This window comes from Xiphophorus hellerii, chromosome 5 (assembly GCF_003331165.1).
Source record: "Xiphophorus hellerii strain 12219 chromosome 5, Xiphophorus_hellerii-4.1, whole genome shotgun sequence".
Classification (NCBI taxonomy): Eukaryota; Metazoa; Chordata; class Actinopteri; order Cyprinodontiformes; family Poeciliidae; genus Xiphophorus; species Xiphophorus hellerii.
Genome location: NC_045676.1, coordinates 1,434,647 through 1,462,394, shown reverse-complemented (window position 1 = coordinate 1,462,394; position 27,748 = coordinate 1,434,647). Strand labels below are relative to the sequence as shown.

Here is a 27,748-nt window from a genome sequence, read left to right as displayed (position 1 = left end):
CAAGTGACAGCAGGAGGCTTTCTGAGGCAACATGGAGGGCTTTTCTGTTTTTTTCACTCCATGTCACACTCAGGTACTTCCAGTTGTTCTCACCTCAGCACCGATGTTGATAAGCTGTCAGAATCAATAAAGCCCAGGAGCCGATGATGAAAGTTGTCCAATTTTTTCGCTGTCTCATTCTCCCCATGCACTCTTGTGCTCAGACATGAAACACTTCTATTCCGGTTTTGTTTTCTCACCTCGGTGTCAACTTTTTACCCGGGACAAGACATGGTTTCATTTTCCTTTTTGACGCCCCAAACTTTCTCTCTTTTCATGTTCTCTGAAGACGTTTTCTGCTTCTTTTCTTTGATACTTGGACTGACGTTCTCCTAAATATCCCTTTAATGTTCAGCAGTTTGATATTTACTCAAAGCTACAGTAGCTAATTGCACAGAGGCTCTGAGACGGCTCTGTTGAGACAAGCCAGTCATTCTGATCCGCACCTAAACCCTCCCCTATGACCAGAATTAAATAGGGAGCGTCTGTTTTCCGCGCCGCCGCTGATGCCGGGTTTGTGACGGGAATGCGATCTGACACAGGGTCAGCTTTGATGAAGGGAGGCAGTGGACCCAGCACAGCTTCTCCTCGGCGCTGCTGTTTGTGGACGGCGTGTTGGTGGAGGCCGGAGCGGAGAACCAGATCATGACGTGAGTCCAACAACACTCAAATCATCCAAATGTATTTTAAAACACATTATTGTTTTGTTCTAGGGTATTTTATGGACCGTTTAGATGTTGTGTTTGGCTGTCATCTAAAAAATATTTTAAAAGAAAACGATTTTTGTGGAAGTCTTTATTTACAGTAGTTAGACAGGAAATGGGCAGAGAGAGAAAAGAGGAAGAAATGCAGCAAAGGTCACAAGGTCAGGAAACAAACCCTGGACAGATGAATTGAGATCTTTTATTTTTCATAGATAATTTTGTTTTCTGCTGTTTTTCATATTTTATTTGATCTTATTGAATCGTTTGGGGAATTTTGACCAGGATTCTGTCATTGCTCTTAGTAAAGTCTGTTGTACCATTAAGTCTAGAAAACAAACTGTAACTAAAGAAACACTGGAAGTTCCTGATGATGAGCTGCAAGCTCTGGGCAGTTGCTCTGAGTATAGAAGTACACTGTATGTACTGCAATGTTCCAGAAAACGCCTCGTATGTTCAGCATACGTTCCACCAAAGTTTTCTGTAAATCCAGAAAATTAACCATGCATTTCATGAAGGAACTGGCTGCAGTCTGTGTTTCTATCCTGTTTAAATTCAAGGATCACATTGAGAAAATGAAAATGTTGGTTTGTTGCTTAGGTTTAACATTGAAATCCATCCATTTTTGAAGGCCCTTCTTTGCTTTTGCAGCTTCTTTGGACATTTCAGCCACCGCTCTGAGTGGCAGCTCATCAAGATAGACTACAAATCCATCTTCAGCAGGAAGTGCACCGAGGAAGACTACCAAACCTGGCACCTGCACAACAAGGTGAAACTTAGATGGAGCAGCCTGCAGTCCTTGATGTGAAACGTCTTACTGACAGCTCTGTTGTGCCAACACAGGGCGAGCCGTGTGTAATGGGTCAGAAGCAGATTTACATGAAACGCCGGCCTGGAAACTACTGCATGCTGGGAAGGGACTACTCCAGAATCCTCTCAGCTGAATCCTGTATTTGCCGAGCTCATGATTTTGAATGGTAAGGAGACGCACGTCTTTGTTCAGTGGCTCTTTTCCTCATAATCGTGGAGGAGGATTATGTTGCTCTCCATTGTCTGCTGAGGAGAGCTTCATTAACAGGGGTATTTGTTCTCCAACGCTGCCACACATGTAGAAGTTTCAAACAGGCATTTTTCTTTTTCTTATTAATCCTTTCAAGAATTTTCCTCTGCTAATACTTGAATTATTCTCAGTGGATGCTGTCAGATATGATTGAAGCTCAGCAGGTCATTCATTGGGATACTGTGCTGAGTAAAAACATGAAAACATATCTGTCCTATTAAAAAGCAGCTGCCCTTCTGTACCAATTTATTATTTTTCTAGTACATCTGTGCAACAACCATTAAATTCCCTCTTCAGTCCACTCAGATATGCTCTTTAGGGCTGATCTGTGAGTCCTGCAGGCTAACAAGCAGCAGCAGTAAACAGGCAAATAAATTGCGCAGATTGGAAAAAATGGTTGATTTGACCTGCAGTCGGACTTTCTGTGTTCTTCTGCACGCACTCGTCTCCTAATGATTTTTTAATACCTGCCTTATGAGTGAACCCAGCAAGCGGATACAGATTTTGTTAGGAGAAAGTTACCGTAATTGATGTTTGCTGTAGTGGAAAATACAGTGACAGCAGCACGGGCAGAATGACGACCAGAGACGCTTCCAGCCAGTCTAAAAAACGGAAACTGTAAAATGAAAAAAGGAGAGGAAGCAACGTAAAGCAGAGTGAACGCTGGCAGTTTTTACTTTTTAGTTTAGGCTTTTATTTGACATCCGTTGAAACTTCTGATTACTTTTCTAAACATCTGATAAAGCCAATAAAAAAAGCTTTTGTACCTCGGTTAAAACATCACGTTTTTATAATAAAGAAATTATTTCAATGTTTAACGTAGCTTATTTCAAATATTATTCAGCTGACAAACTGTTCACACATAAATAAATATTTTTCTGGTATTTTTGCTGCATGTCACTTATAGAGAATCTGATCCATCACAAATAACATCCAACTGACCTAACAGGAGTTTCCTGACATCTTCCAATTCACATTCTGTAAACTAAGTTATTGTTTGCAGGAAGACTATAATTAATTATTTTATATACTCAGAAGTATACATGGATTTTAGTTTTTCATGGCCGTTTGCAGGCCCTGACTCCCATGATTACTGGGGATCCACTGGGTTCCCCTCCGTGCATTAGTTGTGCCGAGAGTCCAAGCAGGTTTGTCCATTTTTCCTCCTGAAAAGCTGTTTCTAAACGTTCCATGCATATAATATATTCTTGGTGGCTTTCAGCTATGCACCCTGCTCTACTGGTCAAATGAATCCCAGAATCTCAGTTTTTCCAAAAAACAAATTTCTTGTCAGCATTTACTCAGATGTGATATAGTTTTATCTGACCATCATCATGTGACTCTTCTTTCTAGCAATATTACTGCATGCATGTTTGTCTTTGGTTCAGTTTACTTGTGTTTTCTGAAGTTGTAGTTCACATCCTGGAATTAGTTCACGTGTCCAAACAATCTGAGAGATTTTGAGAATTTTAGGAGGGTAGTTATTGTGAAGTGATGAAACAAGGTGTAAATAGACACCTATCAAATAAAACTCCACACTAAAGCTGCATTGTTTTTGATATTTTCTTCTTTTTGTTTCCTACCAGACTTGTTTGTTGTCAGACTTCCTGTTTCCATGCTGAGGTTGTCCTCTCATCCAGTCTGTCTTTGTAGCATCTGTTAGCAGCCTGTTGTGCTTAGGATTCTGCTCAGACCATGTGGGCGTGAGAATAGTTTCAATTTGTATGCAAATCCAAAGCGGGTGAATTTTTTATCTTGTAATGACAGGGAACAGAAAAAAAAAACGGTCCAAACATTCAGCAGTTATCTAACTCGTGTTTATAGAAGAGCACCAAGCGAGTGCTAATTGGTTCATATTTAACACGTTTAAAGTTGCTTTCTTTTTCCAAGTCTGGTTTCCTGGTACTTTCTTCTTACAGAGGACTTTTCCGCAAATGCCTAAAACATCTAACTAATGTCTCTCATCCGTTAACTAGGTGTAAAACTCAAGGAACCAGGTTTTTACATCTTCAGCTGTTTTCATTCCTGTTAAACTAATTTGCGATAAGTTACAGGTTTCTGGTTTAACTTTTTTAGCTCCTAACTCCCAGCAGAGCAGGTGGTAAAAACTCAACCTGCACTTAGATTTAAGGATGAAACTTTTGGCTGTGGAAAAAAAAACAAGCTTTAATTCTTTCGTGCTAAAAATGAAATTAGGTATGAAAATTAAAAGTTATTCAGATGTTTAATTTGAGTAATTTAATTTTGTTCTGTATGCTTATCAATATTTTACAAAATATTAACATCAGAAATCACAAGTAGATATGCCAGTATTGTAATAAATTATATAAAGCTGATGGTGCAACAGGCAGAGTCGTCTGATGTCATCGGCAGTCATCGTACAAACTGCTTTGGGTTTTGTCTCCTCATCAATAATAACTCAGGTCAATAAATCTGTTGTTTACTGAGCAAATGCTCTAAATTTAAATTGTTGTTTCTTTATCTTCTCCATTGGAAATGCTTTCTGCAGGGCTTTTAGTATTTTATCCAAAGAAGACAAATTAGAGCCAAACAAGGGAAAATACCAAACTCTGGAAAATTGATTGACGCTTCTTTATCTAAAACAGCTCAGATTCTACATTTTGCTTTTAAAGTATGAAAGGTTTTTTCAAGTTCTCTCATTGTTCAAATCGAATAGAATAACAAAGAACGTCACAACATCACAAGCAGGATACTTTCACCCCAACGTTCTCTAGAATCAATGCATGAAAATCTACAGCAAATCACATAGGCTACTGACAGCTCATACCTACTCTATACAACTCCACATAAAAACTGAACAGTCCCTTTATGTACAAGGTGCTGCCTCCCCTGACAGGTTGTTAATGACCGGTTCACACTGCTGTAATCCTAGAATTAAAGTGCACTAGTCAGCTGCTGTCTTGTTGGTTCTGTTTGTTTTGGCTCAGTAATTACCTGATAAATCAACGTCAGGACCTTGATGAGAACGGACACTCGCCCACCTTGCTTGGCTGCATGTAAATCACAGGCTGAATGGAATCTGTGCGGATTAAATGTCATTATTTACAGTAACCTCTCCTCTCCGGCAGGTTGGGTGTCCTGGCATGCTGGACCCCACGCCTCAGTGGGGGGTTTTCAGCAGAAGAAGCTTTAATCAATATGTAATAATGATGCGGATGGTGACAGGCAGCCCAGATGAACAGAAACTGTCCGTTCACACACTCCGGTGCTGATCAGGCGTTGTGGATGTTTTCTCTCGTCTAACAGCGATTATGGATACGAGCGGCGGAACGACGGGAACTGCCGGCCGGCCTTCTGGTTCAATCCGTCCTCTGTGTCCAGAAGCTGCAGCCAGGGTCAGAACTACTTCAACAGTACAGGGTAGGAACTGATTCATGACACCTGTCTGCACATACTGAGTCCACAAACCGAGGTCTTTTCTAGGCTTTCTGTGGCAGGAAGTGGAAGCTCACAATCTGTTTCCAACTCACTTACACTCCTGCAAATGGTTCTTTAGAAACGTAGGATCATTACGGAGGACAAATCAAACACTTTTTCTGTTTTTGTTTTCTCTCTTTGAGGCGCTGATGGTAGATCTTTAGATTACTTTGTTTACTTCATCTTGTCAATCATCTCTAAATCTCATTCCTCCAGTGAACCAATCAGCTGCCAATCACAGTTTCCTCTAAAAGGGAAATTAGTGAAGACATCATCTCTACCTTTTGACTGCTGTAAACATTACAAACTCCACACAGACACACTAATAATGGAGAAACTAGCACAACAAGGATGAATGTTAATTTCACTTTCATCTGAGGCTTAATCACAGAAACCTGAAAACATAGAGATGCTGCTTTTTTAGCTGTTTGTTTTTTATTGGAGGACAGAGGATGATTAATACAGCAGTGATGTAAACTGAAGAAGCTTCTGGGAGTATGAAGATCCAACAGATAAGAAACCGTTACAACTATTTTGGGAAAACCGTCATTGGAGAAATGTTGCATTGCAGAAGCAAAAACAAACAAGCAACAGAGAATTAAATCTATTAAAAGCAATAATACATAAATTAAACACAGATTTGCTCATTTGGAAAAGGTAATATTGTTGTCAAGGTATCTTTTCACAAACAAAATCTTTTTATGTGTTAGAGCTGTACATTTGATAACTTATATTTTGTAATAATGATTGAAAAACAGATTTGATGTTTCCATATTTTTTATATTTTATACAACATTTAATTTTCCTTTGGGACCAATAAAGTATTTTTTATTAACTTTCCAGCATCCATTTGTGTAAATAATTTCATATAATGTTTCAGTTGGTGATAAAGTTTTAACAAGCCTCGCCTGCTTCCAGCAGGGCAGCGCTGTTTATCTGGCTCCAGCCTGTTATCATTTCCCTCTCATTGCAATGCGTCGTGTCTCTGTTGTTCCTCAGAAGTGTGTCCTGTGTGTTTCGGAGGCTCCTCAGGGAACGGACACCTTCCCAAGCTTAATCACAGCAGCAGTGTTTTATTCTCTGCCGCACTGATTAAACTTCCTGCCGTGTCACAGCCTCTCACACAGCTTGTCTTGTCAGTTGTCATCTAGTCCCAAACGCCGTTAACAGAAAACAGCCACTGTGCTGACTCCAACCGTTTTCTGTACACCACCGGCTCACGCAGCAGGAAATTAGTTTAAAACTACAGAAAGCTGATCACCGCGGTATGAAATGAAGAGTTTCTCCGTGTTTTCTTCCTAAGGTACCGTAAAGTGGTGCTGAACAACTGCACCAAGGGCGTTAAGGAGATGTACACGGCCAGGAAGCAGCAGTGCCCCAACAGGCCCCCGAAAGGACTCAGCCTGGCCACCAAAGACGGGAAAGTCACCGCCAACATGGGCAGCAACGTCACCTTTGTGGTGCACCTGGACGAGGTGAGAGGTCCAACGGCACGAAGCCGTCACCTGACCACGTCCAGCTCCTACCTGAAGGATTTATTGTTTCTAAAAGCAGCGGTTCGGCCACCAGGGGTCAGGGAACAACAGATCCTGAAGTGCAGATCGTTTATCTTCCCTCCTTATGGAACAGTGTGCTAAAGATGACATGACTTAAACTTCATTACACATTTTTCCTCTAATTTGTAAATGTGAAGTTTATTTTATAACTAAATAAACATTTTTTTATCGCCAATCAATCAATTTATTTAAAGACTTTATTTTATTTTATTTTATGATGTCAGCAGCAAGTATAGAAAACCCAAATTTGATTTATTTTCCATCAAATTGTCTTCAATTTTGCTGCACCTGCTACCAGGTAGTGACAACAATATCTGTAAAATTATGTTAAGGTTTAGTGGAAGGACAATACCTAGAATGGCTAACAGTTTGAAATAAAAACAAAGTAAGCTCAACGTTTTGACCTTACTGCAGACATCAGAGCTTTAGATGTTCTGATGTGTTTTGTGATCTGCTGGATGAGTTTTTAAATCAAAGTTAACTGATGAGGGGCCCTAATTTCATTTATTTTTATTTTTATACCGTCCTTGTTTTATTGATAGCTGTAATTATGGATAAAATATTCTACAGTTTCCTTTTTCACATAGAACTAGGCTGCTTTGGATAAGTTTCCCCCAAAATACATGAGATCATTATTTGAAAGCTGCATTTTGTACATTTTTTTGGACCTTTGTATTTCATTTTGGTCAAACCTTCCAGCAGATGGAGCAGAGACTGAGACAGAGGTGTGTGATGGAGTCATGCATGCATCGTTCTGTTGGTAGAACCCAGAGGCGCACATACTGGATCTTCAGTAATGTCTGCCGGTTTCTTGGAAGGTTTCTGCTCTCTGCCATGAGCGCAGTCCGTTCCCTGCACATCGCCCACACCAAGCAGCAGCTCTGAGCCACGAGCAGAAATAAAAGACCCCACCAGAGACCCTGTTAGCGAGTGAGCGGTGCTGCGCTCAGTCAGGCTGCCCGGTCACCAGGAAACCGTTTCCACGCCTCTCACTCACAGTGCACTCAGCTGGTCTGAGCTGCAGGATTTGGGAGTGTATTCTGCCACCGTTCTCCTGGGAACGTGTTCAGGTTCTGGTTCTGTATCAGCAGGACGAGTTCAGAACTGATGCTGGTTGTCTTTCACTAACTGAGACCTGGGGGAGGTGAGCTGGGGGAGGGCGGGCAGATGGATCTTTGTGGCTTCAGACTTATTTGAGAAAATTCTCTTGATGAATTCAAAGTTTTAATTTATATTCATGAACCTGGAGATGGCTGCATTTCTTGGGGAAAGAAAATGGTACTAAATATTTCATGAAAAGAAGACTCTTCAGTTCATTTAAAAATAGAATTAGGAAAAAAAAAGAAACATATTTGGGAATTTAATAAGATCTGCACGTCTTCTGCTTTTTGTTTTGTTCCAAACCCTTTTATGCAACACAATATTTACATGCACAGATGGATTCAGATGGATTCAGTTTTTAGAAAGCAGTTGGCAGCTCATGCCTGAATCTCAGTCGACCAAAGCTCAAACAGTTCCTCCCTCATTCTGCATCCAACACAGGAGGATGGAGAGGCTCACTCCTTTTCTCCTCACCGTTTAAATGTTTATGGCTCATCTTAGAGCACAATTAATTCCTCTATGAGAGCTTTATCAAGAAAAACTTCATAACCAACCAGTTAAATGGGACTTTGGGAAACACTTCTATCCTTTTTTCAATCTAAATTAGTTATTTTGTGTTTGAATTAAAAATAAATAGGGGAATTTAATTTTGGATGAATAAAAATAACAACATTTTAATAGTTAAGGAAAGAAATCCCAGGACTGAGTTCAGTCAAGATGCTTTATTTCTACTGAGATCTGCTGCAGCCACTGATGCCATCTGACCAAATCCAACCAGCTGGAATGTCGTCCAGTTTCCTCTGTAGCTCACGTCATTCCTGGGATTTACTGTTGGACCAGATAATAACAAACATGACATCTCAACCTAAACTGTCTCTGATCAGTAACAATCACCAAAAAATATTATATTTGCTATATGACAGAACAGTAAGACTATCTTTAAGAGCCAGGGACCCAGACCACGTCCAATACTTGGTCTGATAAATAAAACAATGGAACATTTTGCTTCATATCCTACCAACATCTGGATCACACAGCAAGATTTTAAAGTTGTCAGTCTTCAAAACCTGAGCTCATACAGCGATTTAAAAAAAAGTCTTTGACAAAAGACGAGACGATCCAACATGTTGGATGTCCCTGATGTCAGATCAGAGTGGACCAGATCAGGCTTAACACACAGCAGGAATGTTTCTTATGATTATCTGAAGAGCCGTCCAGATAATCGGGGCGTCCTTAAAGTTGTTGGAATGGCAAAAACCTGCATTCAAATCTTTCTGTGCAAACCAGGCGTCAATGGTAGCAATCATGATGACCCTCTTTAGGGTGAATCAGGATGTCCTGCTGAACAATGTAACTGTAACTGGGGACAGAATGACCAGATCAAGCTAGAAATGATCAATTCATTGGTTAAAGTTATGCATAGTGTAATAAAACAAATCGTAAGTCAGTCTCTTTAAAACGCAGCTTGTGTTGAATGTTTGCAAACCAGATCTTGACTGCTGAACATACAGCAACTTTAGTTGCTCCAAGTGATTCATCTTTAAAACAGCAGGTAGGAGAGATTATATGAGATTGTGACACTCATTTAGCTTTGACTGGATAAACATTTCTTTTGGTTCAAAGCTGCAATGAATCAGATTTGGCTTCTTTTCTGTTGGCAAATCGGAAACATCCGAATCTTTGCCAGCTTTCTGCTTACGCTATAGTGCAGACACTGACAGCATGATTTGTTGTTTCTCTGTTTCAGAGACTGTATTCTCCCTAATAACTGCACTTTTTTAAGTCAGCTAGTATTTTTTTACCTTAACTGCACAGTTGGCGCAGCTGTCGTGTTCTGTGTTTTCTGTGTGTTAATTTCGAGTTTTCTGTATCCTTGAGTGTCTTCGTTGTCCTGTCCTCCCCTTGATTGTTCCCAGGTATGTCTCGTTCTGTGATTACCCGCTGTGTATTTAACTCCACCTGTGTTCCTTGTTCCTCGTCGGGTCCTTGTCTTGTCAGCGTCGTATGTGCATTCAGTCCTTGGTCTGGTCCATTCAAATTACCAGTTGCTACCGGCGTTGAGCCCTGGCTTCTGCTCAGTCGTGCTGCCTGGTTGTGTGGATTTTCTGGACATTCTTTATTAAATTCATTATTCATCTTTACCTGGGTCCGCTGCGTCTGCCTCACCATGACCAACACCGCACCGTTTCATGACAGCAGCTGGTAGCGATGTTGCAGAAAAAGGTCCTGGGTTCAAATCCCGGCAGCAATGCGGCTTGAATTTTCTCCCTCCAGGAACTCTGGCTCTCTTTAAGAGTCCAAAAACATTTCTGTTAGATCAATTTCTCTCTATGTATGGTGCGATATTGCAATGGCCTAGTCAAAGTCATGACCTCAGTTTGATTGAAAATGTGTGGTGGAACCCTTTGTGAGTTGTGCAGAATCAAACGTCTGATAACGTTACGAACTGAAACGATGAGCTGATGCTGCCTTGGCTTCACTCACTGCTTCGTGTTTCTGTCACCTCAGTGTCATCCTGGGAGGATTTATTTTTTAACATCGCCACATTTGGGAGAAAATGTTCTACAGTTGTTTTTTTACATGTTTTTCATTTAGTGAAGCGAGATTTTGCCTCAGTGGGAAACCAGGAGGATTTTTTTTTCCACAAACGAACTCTGTGATTGAACATGACAGCCACACCAGGCGACTGAAGGTTCCCAGCTAAAATATTAACCACAAGTTCATTTTCAGGATCTGTGAAATCACAGCTTAGGATGACTCACCCTGACTTATTTTACCAGAAGGATATTTATTGTTTATTAGAGATACTTGGACTTGTTTAACTTTTATTTGCGTTATTGAACCATCAGCTGAACCGCTGAGTCTAATGATGTTGCTTGAAACAGCCTGAATGTGGTGTAAACAGCCTGAAAGCATTTGGGCTTCCAGGCTGTTTACACCACATTCAGGCTGTGAGGCCAAACTGGAGCCAGGTGTAGTTTCTGCTGCAGGAGCTGATCGGTAACACCGTACAGACTGAGTCACAGCAGAAATTATTTAGTTTGTGAAACTAAATAAGCATCTGTGCACGGCCACAATCTACCTGATTTTTCATATTTTTTATAAAACAAAGTCTGGAGGACCATGTTAAGATTGGTATTTTATATTTCTAAAATATATTTATTTGTACTTTGTCTATTTTCTGTGAGCATTTGATGCTGAAATCAAATTCCTTGTATAAACTCGTAGATTATTTGAGATGAGCTGAGAAATGTTTGCTGGTTTTTACTAGTAAAGTTTTCTTAAACCTCCTGTTTGAAAATGAAGGTGTGTTTCCACCTTCTGATCTTAGCCTCGCCCAGCTGTGTTGGTGTGTATGGACCACATGAACCTTTCCAGCATTTAATGATAGAAAATGAGAATATTCTTAAAAAAATAGCTGCATACATTTTCCTGTGTCTTGGCTAACGGCTTGCTTATTTTTGCAGTGACCTTTGCTGCAGAAATTCATGTTATCAGGTCTGCCTGCAGCAGATATAAGCAGAACATTTGTTCTTTTGTAGTCACACATCACACTGACACCATAGGTGCAGGTCTAACACCTTAACAAATGCTGGCCTCGTGTTTCCAAATCCCTGTCAGCGCCCACAGCGCCGCTGTCACTGGGAACCAGCGGCCATTCTCCAGCCTCAAGGCTGCACGCCGCCATGTGTTTGGATCCACGCAGCCCTTGGAGACTCGTGGACACAAAGAGTGACATTTTAGGGAGCCGGGTCAGCGTCACTTTGATGCAGATGAGTGAATCCCAGGATGGCTCATATAGGCGGTAAACACAGGATGCGCCACAGATGCTGACTGGCGTTGGTGCCACCGAGCCAGAGTCTTGTTTGGGTGCCAGCTCATTACGGTTCCCAACAATACAGAGTGTCAAACCCAGGAAACTGAGCTGCTTCCTGTTCTGTTCATTTACTTATTAAAAGTATCAGGCTCCAGGCAGAGACAGGAAAGATTCCTGAAAACCTGCATTTTCACACTCTGGTCTGGATAAAAAGAGAAAACCAGTAAAAACAAGAGAAGAGGTTTTGTTTTGTGTTCTCTGGTGGATCTGCTCTTCTAATCGATACAAATGAAGAGTCGCAGCAGCGTTAAGGTGAGTTCTGCTTTACGGTCCTCAGGCGGATAATCTGTGATTATCAGACAAAAATCTGATAATCACAGGAGGCAAACGCTCTGATCGATGCAAACACCAAACAAGGGAAAATAAAATAGTCTTTTCCTTCACACACAACACAACTTATTTACAAATCAGCTGCACAGGAAATTCTGAACAAAATGTACTGTTTAACATAAATCAGTGGTTTGAAGATGTAGAGATATAGAGCCGTAATATTGATCTAAATATTGCTGAAAAATATGTAGATTTTGATCTTTTATGCATTCTTTGAAAAACAAAGGCTTGTTGCATCGGTAGCCAACATGGACATGATCAGTTACTCAGTACTTCAGTTTGCTTTTTATAGAATACATTGGAAGCATTTTGGCCTGAAGACGATTAGAGAACAAAAACATCAAGACAACACAAATATCCTCGACAACCAATGAGCTGTGTCTCAATTTATGGATGTTTTTACATGTTGTAACATTAATGTAAAAAGTGTTCTGTTATAAATAGTCTTCAATCTAACGGAATGATTCTACCATTTTCTTTTGAATTTGACTTCAACGTTCCTAATGAAGCTGTAGCTCTGACATGTTTTTCTCCGTTTCATCATCTCTTGATTCTAACGCTGCTTCAAGCCAAGACGCTGTAGCCTTAAACCACCTTCCTGTTCCTGATTGATGCAGAAATGCTCAGTTAGACTTCGGTACAGTTCTGTTCCTCCTTAGTTAGATTTTACGCTTCTGTTTGTTGGTGTTTCTCGTAATGATTGACAGAACAAATTTGTTTCTGTGCAGAGACTCCCTGAAGGTGACAAAACTGATTCTTCTTCACTTTCTGTGCGACAGTTTGACTTTTCTAATTTTGGCCAAAACGTAATGCATAGTGGATGATTTATGATGAAATTTTAAAAGGCAATCAGCTAAAATACGGAGACAGAGACATTACGACGCTTTTAGAGGCTATATTTCTTAAACCCTTTCAAACATATTTGATGTTATGTTGACTCGTGTCTTTATGATGTTGTGTTATACCAGATAGGTGCTGTATTTTGAGCTCAGGTCTTTCCATCAGAGAGGAAAGCAGCATCACATTTGTTATGGTTTATGTGGATTTTTGATTCCAAATGAAGTCATGCACACAGTGATACCTTTAAATCTGTCTTAAACTTCATGTTTCAGAACAATTCTTTCAGAGTAAACCCATCTGTGCTCTGCTGTGTCTCAGGGAGACTCTTTGAGGACAAACATCCAGCTGGACTTTGGCGATGGCACAGCGGTCTCCTACTCTAACCTGAGCTGGACGGAAGAGGGCATCAAACACGTCTACAAGTCAGCGGGAATATTCCGAGTCACGGCGCTAGCAGAAAACACGCTGGGCTCCGACACCACGACGTTGTACCTGCATGTCACGTGTGAGTTTTCACAGAATACTGACCATACTTTACAACGACTCGCTTCAAGAGAAGGAAGGGAAACTAAATCTGAAAAGTGTGGCATGCATGTGCATTCAGCCCTGCTCGAATGCAACACCTTGCCACCATTGCAGTATAGAAATTGTGGCCTCAGCATGATGTGCAGAGCCAGTCTTCCTCTACACAAAGCATCATGCATTATTTTAGCTTCTAAAATAATAATCCGTGTTTAGAACATCTTCAGAGCTCAGTTCAATCCATCATCTGAGTGTGGAGAGAGGATGGACCACCTGCAGACCGATCATGCTGGTCTCATGAACGTCGTCTTGGTCGGCCAATAGGGGAGCTTTAATCAGAGAAGCAGCCAAGAGGCTCATGCAGGGATTCCCCAGAAACTACATAAACCCAGTGGTAGAGTCACTGGGGCAGCTCACCACCAACCCTCTATCAACCAACCATCAACCCTCCACCAACCCACCACCAACCCTCCACCAACCCACCACCAACCCTCTATCAACCCACCATCAACCCTCCACCAACCCTTTATCAACCCACCATCAACCCACCATCAACCCACCACCAACCCTCTATCAACCCACCATCAACCCTCTATCAACCCACCATCAACCCTCTATCAACCCTCTATCAACCCTCTATCAACCCTCTATCAACCCACCATCAACCCACCACCAACCCTCTATCAACCCACCATCAACCCACCACCAACCCTCTATCAACCAACCATCAACCCTCCACCAACCCACCACCAACCCTCCACCAACCCACCACCAACCCTCTATCAACCCACCATCAACCCTCCACCAACCCTTTATCAACCCACCATCAACCCACCATCAACCCACCACCAACCCTCTATCAACCCACCATCAACCCTCTATCAACCCACCATCAACCCTCTATCAACCCTCTATCAACCCTCTATCAACCCTCTATCAACCCACCATCAACCCACCACCAACCCACCATCAACCCACCACCAACCCTCTATCAACCCACCATCAACCCTCTATCAACCCACCATCAACCCTCTATCAACCCTCTATCAACCCACCATCAACCCACCACCAACCCTCTATCAACCCTCTATCAACCCACCATCAACCCACCACCAACCCTCTATCAACCCACCATCAACCCTCTATCAACCCTCTATCAACCCACCGTGGTTTTATATTTAAAAAGTGTGAAAAATACAAACATAATGAATGCAATTTTTTTTTTTACTTTTCTAAATATTCTTAGTAAATATAAATATTGTGGGATGCAAAATTCAAGTATGTTTTTGTATTCTGTTTTCTTGAGTTTTCCCACAGTACAGTTTTGTTTCGTTATGTTTTGCTTTCCTGATTTATATGTTTGTTTATTCAGGGTGAGAAGGACATGTGATGATCTCTGGTTTCATTCACCATAAAAATGCACAAATGGAATAAATTTAGTTAATGGAAACAACTAATTCAAAAAAATCTCTTTTTTTTTAACTTTCAATGACTGCAACCAATTTATTCATGTGTGACTTTTATTGCATTTCTTATTTAATGGAAACGTGAAATTGAGTGTTTTCGTCATTGGCAGAATATTGAAAAGTTTTACACACATTTGAATTGGAAATGCAGCTATAGGCGGTCTGGTTCATTTCTAATAACTTTTATGGAGTTGCAGCCCAGCTAGTCCCAGAACACACACTGAGCGCTAAATATATTTATGTGCTAACATCAGTTTCACTATACACTCAACACTAACCTCTTAAAGTGTCGTTTTGCATATTTTTCATTGTTGAAAATTAGAATTTTGTTCTAGAGCAACTTACCTGGTAAAACAGAGGAAAATATGATTTATGTTGTCATCTTTATTTAAATACATGCATACTTTCCACATTTTCATCTTCCTAATTTTGCATTTATTTTTTTGGTCTTTTATATTAAATCTCAAATAACTCACATCGTCTGCACACTTTTGACCTGCAGCTTCATCATCGTCTTTTCCTCATCATATTTCATGATGCTTCTGGTGCTAAAGTAACTACAGATCAATAACACTCTGTTGATCCAAGCTAAATTCGTTGAAGAATAAAGGAGCAGAATGATACAGGAGGTTATGGAGGATAAATCAGCAGCTATGCTCACAGATTTTGACAGAAAAGGTCATAACAGAGTTGCTTATGAGATGTTTTCGTGTGGAGGGAAGCAAACTGAGAGGGAGGCCTTTAAGGGCAGCGCAGGTAATGACTTTTATCAGGATCCAGATCTAGAACAATTGCTAATTTAAAGCAGAAGCAGGTTTTCACACCGCAGCAAACAAAACAAATTACACAATTGTCATGCTTCGCAGTTCCACTCAGACACAATGGAAAAAAGGATTATTTTAGCACTCTGAGGGAATTATACAAGCTGCTTTCAGTAAGTGTTAAATTGTCTCTTTGTCATGTTATTGTTTCCCTGATTCGTTCAATCCATTCTGATTTAACCTCTGCCGTCCTCGTGGGTCACCGCGCTCTGTATTAATACATTTCTGACAGCCGTAAATTCAGCTAGGTTTTGGTCTCACAAGCGACTGTGATACCTTCAGGGAGAAACGCCAAAAACTGCAACCGTTTCTCATCTCGACATATTTAATGCCAAATGACTTTCTCAACTTCTCCCGTTTAAATGGAAGAGCAAACCCGAGCGCAAAGACACACCAAACATCTCAAAGTGGGGATAAAGATTAGTTCTGGCTAAAGAGGATGAGTGTGAGCCAGACGAGCAGCCAGGCCACAACAACACACAAACAGATGCGGTTAGCGGCCGACCGTGCATGCAGCGTGTTGCATCTGTCCACAGCAGGAAAGTTCATCCTGAGATTAGTGGAAAGCAGCTGTGAGCTCCGGTGGCTCCCATCAGGTTCTGCTAGCAGGAAGGTTTGTGGCTTCACCCCAAAGATATCATGTCAAAAATACCTGATGATTATTTTGTTTTGGCACTAACAGAATCAACATTGCCTGTGAATTAGTGGGGAGTTTCTGCTGTCACTATGTTATGCCTGCAGAGTTTTGACAAGCAGGAACCGTTTTGTTTGACAGGTTTAATTTGAGACACCAGGGTGGATCGCTTCAACAGATTCACACTGTTTTATGAAAATAAGCAGCAGTGCTGTCACAAACACAGGACAAAACCGTCTCTGTATGGACTGGTTTCTACAAACGGTGCTCTGTAGCACCGACCTGAACGTCTAAACAGTTTGTGTCCAAGATGTGTGGGGTCTGCAGAGATAACCAGTAAAACATTTCAAAGTGGTTTGCAGCAGGTGAAATGATCGTTCACCTGCTGCCTTGAAAATACAAACAAAATCAACAAAAAAATACTTTTGGTTTTAACTTTTTGAAATTGATGAACATCAAGTTGATTTAACAACACCTGGTTCAGTGGTGTCCAAAGCAGGTCCTGGGGGGCCGGCATCCTGCATGCTTTAGTTCCCTCCCTCCCTGGTGGTAGTAACAACCTCCTCAGCATGTCGATGTTCTTCTGAGGCCTCTAATGAGCCATCATTGGATCCAGGTGCATTAAACCAGGGAGAGAACTAAAACATGGAGGTCCCGGCCCTCCAGCAGGCCCCCCAGGACCCTCTTTGGGCACCACTGGTCTAGTTGAACAAGGACACATCCCTCCGGCCTCACACAGCGCCCCTCCCCCTCTCATCTCCTCTAGACTAGCAGCGGCAGCAGTTAGCAAACACCTGGTGGAAATCTGTCTGCTGAGCTCATCATAGCAACGGTTGTAAATGGGATAATGGAGGAGCATGTTATGATCACCCTGAAGGCAGAGTGTCTCTTTAAGAAGCTCCCAAATTCAAGGTTTCAAATTGAGAAATCAACATTTTTTAAATTCATGTTTGATAGATGCAGCATTTTTATTAGAACTGAAGATGACAACACTGATAAGATAGAACTATGTGTCTGGAAAACGTATAATACAACCTTTAACAAATATTAGCTACATAAATGAAATAACTGCAGGGTTCAGCCTGTGAAGCTGCTGGACTGTGCAGCTTTGATCTGGATCCATATGATCAGCTGCATTAGGTAAATTCTTCATTACTGTTTGATGTTGAGTTTCTTGTAACAAGCAGAGTTTCTAGGAACCCTGAGAAGTCAGTTGCCATAAAATAGGTTCCTGTCTAATCGTGAAATCACGTAAACCATCCCTGAGAAGTCTACATCCAGTAAATATTCTAACAGGCTAGACGGTCCATCCATCACTTCGGGTAAAAGCACCCTGAGTCCTTCTGTGCATGATGTAAGGTTCTCTGGGAGTTGATATAATTGCTCTCAAAATGTTTGCATCCATCCATTTTCCTGACTTATTTATCCTGCTCTCAGGATGGAGGCGCAGGGCAGATCATATCCCACAATGCCTCTGACAAGACGAGGTAAAAACAACCCGGACAATCTGACGGTTTTCTCCAACATGTGCAGACTCACAGTCGCTTTCACACCTCTGGATTATTTATGGTTTCACCTCAGGTGCAGAACTTTGGGCTGAGAAAGAAAAGCAGAAACGGCTACCTGTCAAATCAAAGCGCTGAGGATTTGAAGTGTTTAGTCTCCTGGAATAACCTCCACAGCCCCGCGTGTTTGGGATCTGTGATCTCCACTCGGAGTCTGAATGAGGAAGCCGCTCTCAGTGCTGCCCTGTTTGTTTTGTCCTCCAGGTCCGGTGGAGCACGTCCAGCTCCTTGCTCCCTTCGTGGTGATCAGAAACAAGGAGGTGAACATCACAGCAGTGGTCCTGCCCAGCCAATCACGCACTGTCACCTACTTCTGGTGGCTTGGCAACAACACGGAGGTAACTCCTCCATGGCAACGCTCAGGCACCGGCTGAGGCTGCATCAAAAAGATTAAGCCTCAAAAATACTGATGTTGCATCAGACCAAAAAAAAAAACAAATTTAATGTGTAAATGTGCAATTTTAATAAAAGTAGGTTTAACAGATGCCTAAAACGGTTGCTTTAAAGATGTACTTTAAGACTAAAGGCATGCTTCTTTTTAAGATATATTCTCATTTTTTCATGCATAGTTGAATTTGTTTTTTCCAATAAAAGCCTGAAAAGCCTGCTGTACATTTGTATTCAGCCTCTGTTACCCCTAAATAAAGTTGTCTTCTAACAGCGGGGTTAGGCTCTAAAGTGATGAACTTTTCCCAAAGTTCTGATCAATCCAACATCTGAACCCAGACAGAAGATGGACCAACTGCAGTTAAAATCTGCCTAAGCTGAACAAGCAGATAATAAATCAGAGAAGCATCCAGGAGTCACAGTTTTTTAAACATAGAGCATTTCTATGGCAACTAAAGGCAACATAGTTACTTGATTGTGCTATAAAGTGGCACTTTGTGCCTGGAAAATGCAGAATATTGCCAGTTCAAGTTGTTATCATTTTCACAATTTTGCACTCCCACAAAAAAGTCAGTTGCACCACACCACTTTATTTCTAACACGCTTAACAAACAACATAGCAGCTGACTGAAGAGCTGCACAAAAATAAAAGAACAACAAAATAAATACGAACATTTGTGTTTGTAATGTGACATAATGAAAGATGTTAAAGGGGCTTAAATACTTTTGAAGGCACTGCAGGTTTATTCAAAGAAACATTAGTTTTTATCTTTGTCCTTGCAGCCGGTGATAACTTTGGATGGAAGTGTTTCATACACCTTCAGGAGTGAAGGGATGCACAGCATCACGGTTCAAGTGGCGGCAGCTAACGGCATCCTGCAGGACACCAAGAGCATCGCGGTCAAAGGTCAGTTTCTGTCTGTAACTCCAGCCAAGAAGAACTCTGAGAGGTTTTATGTTTTAAAGATCGTTCTGCACAGGTTGATTTTTAGCAATAACTGTTTCCAAAGCGAAAGAACTCACACATGAATGAAATCTGTCACATTTACAGTTGGAAATTCCAGAGTTTGTGTCTTAATTTCATTTGGATAGAAGGGAGTGTCTGTGAAATGCAGCGATTTATTAGCAGGAGACAGATTGGATTGAAACTGGAACATTTTCTAATTATCAGGAAGTTCATTCACTGCACTGAGCCAAAGGGAGGAGTCGGGATGGGGGGGTGGGGAAGCCTCTTTTTCTCATCAAGTGTTAAGTATCTGAAAACTCAACTTGAGCAGAATGACATTTTGGTGCAGCTGTCTGAGAATAATGGCCTCAGATCACCGTGAACTAATGGCTGATTCTCCCACATCTTTCCTCCACAGAATTCTTCAAATCTCTGCTTTTATCTTTCTCCCCGAACTTGGACGAGTTCAACCCCGACATACCCGAGTGGAGGCAGGATGTGGGGAGAGTAATTAAGAAGGCTCTGCTACAAGTGAGTGATTTTCATTTTGACTTCTCTTCAGTCCGTCTCTGCCTCTCCGATCTGTCCTCTCTGTCTCGGCTTGCTATTTCACAATTATCTCCCAAACCCCCTTTCCTGCCCAATACTCAGCAATGCGACGAGTGAACTCCCTCGGGCCACCCTACGATTCATCATCAGACAGGTGTGAAGACGCCTCTGCTTTCCTTCGCTCCCTTGATAGCTTCATGATGACTCCAGTTCCTTAATTTCAAAAGTCTCCGATAAAATTATTCCAGAACTTGGGGCACAGGGGTTTTGGTGGAGACCTGAGTAATGATTCCTGTCACTGACACACATATTGTATGTGTGTGTGAGCTCGATTGTAGGAGAGCTTCAAGTGTGTGTGTGTGTGTGTGTGTAGGTGGCCTATCATTGTTAAGTGCCACTCATCTCCCCATTCACAGCTCATGAATAGCTGGATGTATTTGATGGTGGTGCTTGAAGGCATCTTAGCAGCAGATTGAGCATTACAGCTGCAAGTGGAGGTGACGGGGGTGACGGGGGTGGTGGAGGGAGGAGGCTTATAAATGACAGCAGGAGATCTCATGTGCAAACCTGATACCCCCAAAAATCACATTCAAGCTTTTCATCCAGCTCCTTTAATTAGTTTCTATGCATCCAGCTTGTAACTCATGCAGCGACCATTTCTCCGGTCAAACAGAAGCTGCTCAAATCTGATTTTTTTTGTTTTGTGTGGTCATTCATGCTAGTACTTAAATTCGACCACAATCATACCTCTCTGTTTACGACACCGAAGCGCCACACATGCGCAGAAGAAGAACATTGACGTAAACAGCAGTGCTCTGTTTATGGAAGAAATATGGACGCCGCTGTGGATCGATTTGATATTCAGCAACGAGAGTCGACAGTTATGTCACAAAATCACTGCAGGACGAGGGAAGCCAATAAAAAGAAAACACAACTAATAGCGATGGCGTTTGTGGAGCATCGTCTGGTACTTCTGTAGAGTCTGTTTGGATGTGCAGTCAGAACCAAGAGTGGTGGGATTGGGATTGAGATGTGATCCACTTCAGTGACACAAACTTCTTTAATCATTTTTGAATTCTGATTTTCAGCCGTTGTTTACATCCAGATTTACAGCATCTGGATTTTTCTGGTGCAGAATAATGACACTTGTTTCACATCATTGATGTCAAATTCAGATTAAATGAGACCTGAAGCAGAGGCGGGACATAAAGGCCAACCTAAAAACATTTCTGCTCATAATCACAGAAGCACAATCATTTTAATGTCCTTTTTTTAATAACAGACCTGAAAAATGTTTTATTACATTAGCTTTATAGAAATTCTATTTGACAATTAAATGAGTATGCTTAAAGAGTTCTGGATTACCACTTAAAATACAAAATATTTTTTTACTTTTTTACTGAGAATAAATTGGGACACAAATAAGTACACAATGAAAAGCTGTGCATGCAGGAGTGAACGTCTTGGAGAGATTCCTTCCCTGCACAATGAGCACTGTCACATTCTATCATGTCAAGTCTACGTCTTTCTGCTCCTGCACATTGCAGTTCCCACCTACACCTGACTAAATTCAAAGCACAGAGCGCCGGTCTTGTGTTTGTCTTTTTACTCATTATGTTGCAGAAACGTGAATGAGAATTCATTGTGTTTGATACAGACAGCATTACTTTTACTCTGCTGGGTTATTTTTGCTATTTCACAAACTGCATGCAGAGTTTTGGAGCAACTGTAAGATACAGTAACATATTTTTTTGGATTATGAAACAAAACAAAAAGTTGCACAGAATGGAATTTTTTTTTTTTTTAAAGTCCTTTTTTACATTTTTTTAATTCTCTTCAGATCCTGTACTGAAAATGTCCTGATTTTGTATTAAAATGCCCAAAATCAGGCGTAGAGAAATCCTGCTGTACATTTTCAAACTTCATTGTGCAGATGAGAAACCTTTGGTGATCCGGTCCAGAAGCGGATGAGTCTCCGCGTTCGGACTCATCAGGATGGAGCATGATGGTGTGGGAATGTGGATTCTGTTTGGATCAGAATTCCAGATGTTTGTTGGAAAAATGGACCTAATGGACTCTCCCAGCGGTTGCTTTTTGTCACCGATTTATGGGCAGAATTGAAGTGCAGTGAAGGTGTTGAGAGGATCCGTTTTAATAACCTCAGGATCGGGTCTCTGATGGGTTCTGTTGTCTTCAACTTTCATTTAAGCAGTTTGCAGCCAAATGGGAAACAGATGGCAAGAGGATTGATGCCTCCAAATCCAAGACTATTGTTTTGAGTCAGAGTTCCTTCGCTGGGTCGGGGAAGACGTTCTGCTACCAAGTGGAGGAGTTTAAGTTTCTCATTGTCTTGTTCATGAATGATGAAAAAACTGAGCAGGAGATTGATTGGTCGATTGGTGCAGGGTCTAAAGTACCAATCTGTTGTAGACAAGAGAGAGCTGAGTCAAAAGGCAAAGATCTTGATTTACCAGTCAAACTACTTTCCTACCTCATATAAGGTCATGAGCTTCGGGTAGTGACTGAGAGAACGAGGCTGCAGATACAGGCGTCTGAAATGAATTTCAAGCTTGTTAGGACCCAGCTTGACCCAGCTCTCTGGTGACCCAGAGGAAGATCCAGGTCACACTGGAGGGACAATGTTTCTTGGCTGAACTGGGAACGCTGTGGGATTCCCCAGGAGAAGCTGGCCCAAAGGGCCAGGAAGAGAGAAGTTTGGGCTTCTCCGTTTGCTGCTTCCAAGACCCGAACTCCCAGAATAAATGCCAGATTATGGATGGATGGATCTGCTGCCTTTATGACCAGATCTTTTTCAAACACAAGCCGTTTTCACCAAGACAATCCCAGAAGAAGAAGAGGGTACGACTACTACACTGGCCTACTTTGGGTCCTGACCCATTCGACCCATTCCATTTTGGAGAGTTGGACACAGTCTGAAGCTCGTCATGACTTTGTGTCCCAATAACATGAATGAAAAGAAATTACAAATGGTAAAGAGTTGAAAAAAAGATTTCTGTGAATGTGTTTCAGACTTCAGGAATTCAGATGTTATCAACAAATATGCTAGAACTGACAATTTTTGGTTTTATGCCGGTTTTGAAATAAAAACTGTAAAAACTGTAAACCAAAGAATGTTTTGTCTGTTTTCTATTTATTTTCTTTTTTCTCACTTGTAGCACATGCAGTACAAATAACCTTAGAGTCCAAGTTGCAGTGAAATATTAGAAGAAAGCAGCAGGTGAAAATGGGTTTTATTAGATTACGCTGTTGACTGAATCGTCGCTTTTGTTTGTTTTTTATCCTCTGACAATATCCTGTCACAGTTTGATATCAGCTCCTCTCTATCTGCTCAGATCTGTTTATATGACGGCAGCTGACATCAAGTTCATTTCCAGGCAAACATATTGTCCAAGTGTTGACAGGAGGGTTTATTTTTCCTCCGTTTTGTTCTGGTTGAGCTCTCCGGCTGGCCTGATAGCGCCACGGCACAGTAAACATCATCAAAACACGGAGAACAGAGTAAAAAGCCAAAAATTAAAGGCAGGCTCCATTAAACGGACATGTGGTTCAGCTTAACTTCACTGCTGAGGTCTTTAAAGTAAAGATTTTGCACTCTTCACCTGGGCTCGTTTCAGTACCACTGCTGGTCCTGATCACATTTGAAGTAATAAAGATTTTCATTCCACTCTCCCTGTCTGCAGCTGCCTCCCTCACAATTTCCATCAACATTTCTCACAGCTCAGCCTCACACCGTCTGCAATATTGGCACTCCCCCACATCTTCACTCCAAGGTTAATGCAGCCCATCAGTCTAGTGGAGCCTCTTACTGTTGCTGCCCAGAGGCATGGAGGAACATCCAGCTGATGCAGGTTTATTAAAAAACTCATCCTATTTAGTCCTAATGGCTAACACATTTATGAGCAAATATACATGTTAATTTCAATCAATTTGAATTTCATTGAAAAGTTCATTTATTTCAGTAATTCAACTCAAACATTAAACTTTTACACACAGTGATATATTAAAAAAACTATGTTTTAAATGTTTTATGGCTAACTGTGAATGAAATTCCAGAATTTGGTTTCTCAGAAAAAGTGGACATTATATCAGACGTATAAAAAATATTTCTAATGCAGACATGTTAGCTTTATTTAAACTATGCGCATGAACATAGAGAAGAGAGAAAAGACTGTCCCTTAACAAGAAGAAACCTCCAGCAGAACCAGAACCTGGCTCAGCTTGAGCGGCCGACTGACTTTTGAGACACGAAACAGAAACCAAAGTATCGACCCAGGATCAGCGTTCAGGAAAAGGACGAGGTTAGTGGCAGTAGTAGATGCTTTAGCAGCTTTATCTATTAGAGAAAACATTTTAACAGGAAAACTCTGAGCCGGTTTTGTAAACCTAAAGGATGAAAGAGCAAAAGAGAGTTTGTCATGATAAAAGTTCAGTCGGTAGCTTTGACTAGGAGAGAGGTGGATTTTACTGGAGTGAACTTCTGTGTTCCCCATGTTTATGATTCTGCAGCATCATCATGCAACAAACCCAAACGAAACAAAGACATTTGGGTTTGTGGCTAATTTGTAAATGCTGCCAGCTTTCAAAGATAATAAACGGTGAACAATGGAAAAGTTCAACTACATCAGTGACGTCTTCAGATTTATTTATCATTTATTAGTATCGCATTTTAAAAAAATTACTTTTATTTAATTCCCAAGTAGAATTTATTTAGACTGCCTTTTATTTAAAATATGTTTCCTTCTATAAAGCTTCAAATTATTCAACCTTGAGACTCTGTTGTGTTTTTACTTCAGTAAGTAACCTTGTCCTCCATGTGGAACCCGTCTCTCCTTTTTCTTTGCATCCAGCACTAAATTTGCAGCGCATCAAAACAGGGAGCCCTCCAGATGAACCCACCATATGTTTAAACTAATGACTGATTGCACTGAGTGTAAACATGGTTCAAGGGCATTGATTTTTTTTCAGGGGCCGTTGCCTCTTTTGTCATTGATTCACTTTATCACTCCCTTCGCTACTCCTTTTCTCATTGCGAGACGTGCCTGTGGCTATCATTTGTCCAATACTTTGGTGCTCCAATAGTGATTTCTGGGCCTGGTAATTGATGTACTTTGGCTGTACGGGCACTATTGTCGCCCCGACCACAGAAACGACATAAAAACATGGCAGGCTGTAAAATTAAGAATGATTGCCACACAGGTTGTCTCTCCCATTGACTCTGTAAACTTGTTAAATGCTAAGGGCTTCATGAAATGCTGCTCTGGAAACCAATACAGAAAACATTTACTCTTGATTCTCAACCTTTCGCCTCAGTCCAGAACCGTAATATCTCATGTTAGTCTAACATAGATGGATGATTGGAATCTAAAACATGTAATTCAAACCTAAAGGTACTATTTCAACACATGAAATATACAAAAATATTTTTAAAAATATCAAAAATTGTGCAAACTTAAGTGTCAAGTTTGCAACGTATGTATAGTTACTAATTAAAACTCCTTGAATTATTATCAAGAATTGTCTTTAATGTTCTATAAACCCATAAGTGTGGGATGGAGCCAAAGGCTGTGTTTCTATTGGAAACATAATCAATATTTCTCTTTCTTGTTGATAAACATACTGAAAAGAAAAAAAATCTTGAATGTATTGCAGCTCAGATTCTCCCTGCTGAAGATGCATCTGAATCGATGATGTCCATTATAGAAATATAATAAACCATTCAAGGTTCCTGGAGTGTCTGTAGAAAGATTTAGTTTGCTAAGCTTTTCTTTTATTTAGAACAAACATGCAGTGAGAGAGAGAAAATGTAAAAAGCAGTTCAAGCACAACTTGTTCTATGTGGAGTTTGTAGAACCGGAAAACAATCTTTCTGCACCAGTTTAAAACCAGCGATTGATACGGACGTCTCATCATGGTTGTGCGATATTTACACATAGGAATGATTAACAAAATCAAACTTTGGGGCTGGATGCTGATTAGTATGTTTAGGTTATCATCAGAGTTTCAATCCATAGAGGTAGATCAAAACTTTTTCCTCTGAATAATCTAGTTTCAGCACATTTTAAGGAGGTAAAACAACCAGTACCCTCACTGAAAAACATTATGCTGCCAATGGTATAGTGTGACCATTGAATTCAGGTCACTTCCATGGCCACATGTAAAAAAACAAAAACAAAATCCAGCCGCTAGGCGTGAAGACTGCCTTTAAAGAACGAGTCTGTGTCAGAAACTCGGGTAGTTCGAGCATGGTACCCTGATCGGACGCCTGTGCAGAAAGTCCAGTATTGGAAGCTCTTTGCTGCTAGTTATCCTGCTGTCAGCTGTTAGTGCTGTTATAACAGAGTGAGGCCTACTGAGATCCTGGAGCAGGCAGCTGAGGCGCGTAGAGCACAGAGATCACCAACCATCTTCAGTCAATTAGTCCACAGCTCCAAACTTCATCTGGCCTCCAGAATAACTCAGTATTAATGAGCTTCATGGAGCCATAAACTAGAATAAATCCTCTAACATCTTTATTCTGTTGAATACATAAAACGCTGCCACACAATTTATAGAAACGTTGTTGAAATTAATGTTTTTATCATTGCATTTGATAGTCTCTCTTTCCAGATCTAAATCTGATCAAATATTGAAATATTTCACCCTGATTTTATTCTTTAAAACAATTCGTGGTTTCCATATTTGTAAAGTAGTTTTCCCAAAATGTTACTAAAATCTCTGCCTGTCTTGTTGCCGTGACAACATCGTGGATATTCTCGTCTCTTGAGTCGAATCTATCATCACAGCTCTTCTGCTTTTTGCTGTTTTATTTTGGGATAAACAATCTTCATTTTCAATTTCTGATTTTGGGAATCTGACAGTTTGATTCTTATTATAGCGAGTCAAATTGAATACTTCTGTTGGACTGAAAGTGAATATGACTGGTGTGACTGAAATTAATTAGACTTGAATGTGATCTGTTTTCTGTTTCTGTATAAAAACACCCAGTTAAATTTAGTTTATTGGACTGAAAGATGAAAATAGTTCACATTCTTCTTATGAAACATAAGCTTGTTTGAAATGCATTGAAACAATTTCAGTCACACTTCGGGGATGTTTTCCAATCTCAAAGTTTCCTTGAATTTCTTCCTAAAAGAGAAGAAATTCTGTATTATAATTTATTTAGACTGTTTAATTGGTTTTATGTCTGTTATTAATTATCAGTAAGTAAACTAATAAATTGTTCTTCACATTAAAATTAGAATCTCTTTGTGTTTGTCAATAGTCAGAACATATCCAGAAACCAGAACCGGTTTTCCAGTGAGGACTGAGCCTCTTTTCCTGCCTAAACTCAGCAAAATGTCCTAAACAAAACATAATAATTTTAGATCATTTAGTAAAGTCATCATTTATGGTGACACTTAAACAGCGTTACAATCTCATGTGCGCCCTTTTCTGGAGGGGAGTGATGATAGTCTGTGACTAACATACAGCAGGTAAAATAAATATTGTACATAACGTATTAGTGAAGTAGATGTATTTGTAAAGGTGCTAATGACATTAATTCTTACCAGATGTTAAAAACACATGTAGTCCCTACATTCAGTGAAAGAAAACCTCAGTTGTACATGAATTAAGTTGTGTGTTATAAAATGGGATGACAGAAAAAAATGAGTATATTTCCTGAAATGTATCTAAAACTTTGTACTTTGTGATTCACCATCTTTAGTGCATCATTAGAAATATATTTGTTAAAAATATTGTGATGTGTTCAGTGCCTGTTTTCCCTTTTCATCCGTGAGGTGACCACTTGAACCCAAAGGATGTGTGTATTTTACAGACTTCAGCAAATAAGAGTACCAATGAAGGTAAAAAATGTAAGTCTCTGATATGAGACTCACATTTCATATCAGACATTA

General features: G+C 40.6%; 1 protein-coding gene across 1 annotated transcript in view; it reads left to right on the top strand.

The window, feature by feature from the left end:
- sorcs3a (sortilin related VPS10 domain containing receptor 3a) overlaps positions 1-27,748 on the top strand; it is a 210,337-nt gene that overhangs the window by 174,979 nt on the left and 7,610 nt on the right. The window contains exons 14-22 of the mRNA XM_032563840.1: positions 582-689; positions 1,392-1,509; positions 1,584-1,717; positions 5,068-5,181; positions 6,542-6,713; positions 13,261-13,447; positions 18,155-18,288; positions 19,121-19,244; positions 19,702-19,814. Of these exons, the coding sequence (XP_032419731.1) occupies positions 582-689; positions 1,392-1,509; positions 1,584-1,717; positions 5,068-5,181; positions 6,542-6,713; positions 13,261-13,447; positions 18,155-18,288; positions 19,121-19,244; positions 19,702-19,814 (1,204 nt within the window). The remainder of the gene's footprint in view (positions 1-581; positions 690-1,391; positions 1,510-1,583; positions 1,718-5,067; positions 5,182-6,541; positions 6,714-13,260; positions 13,448-18,154; positions 18,289-19,120; positions 19,245-19,701; positions 19,815-27,748) is intronic.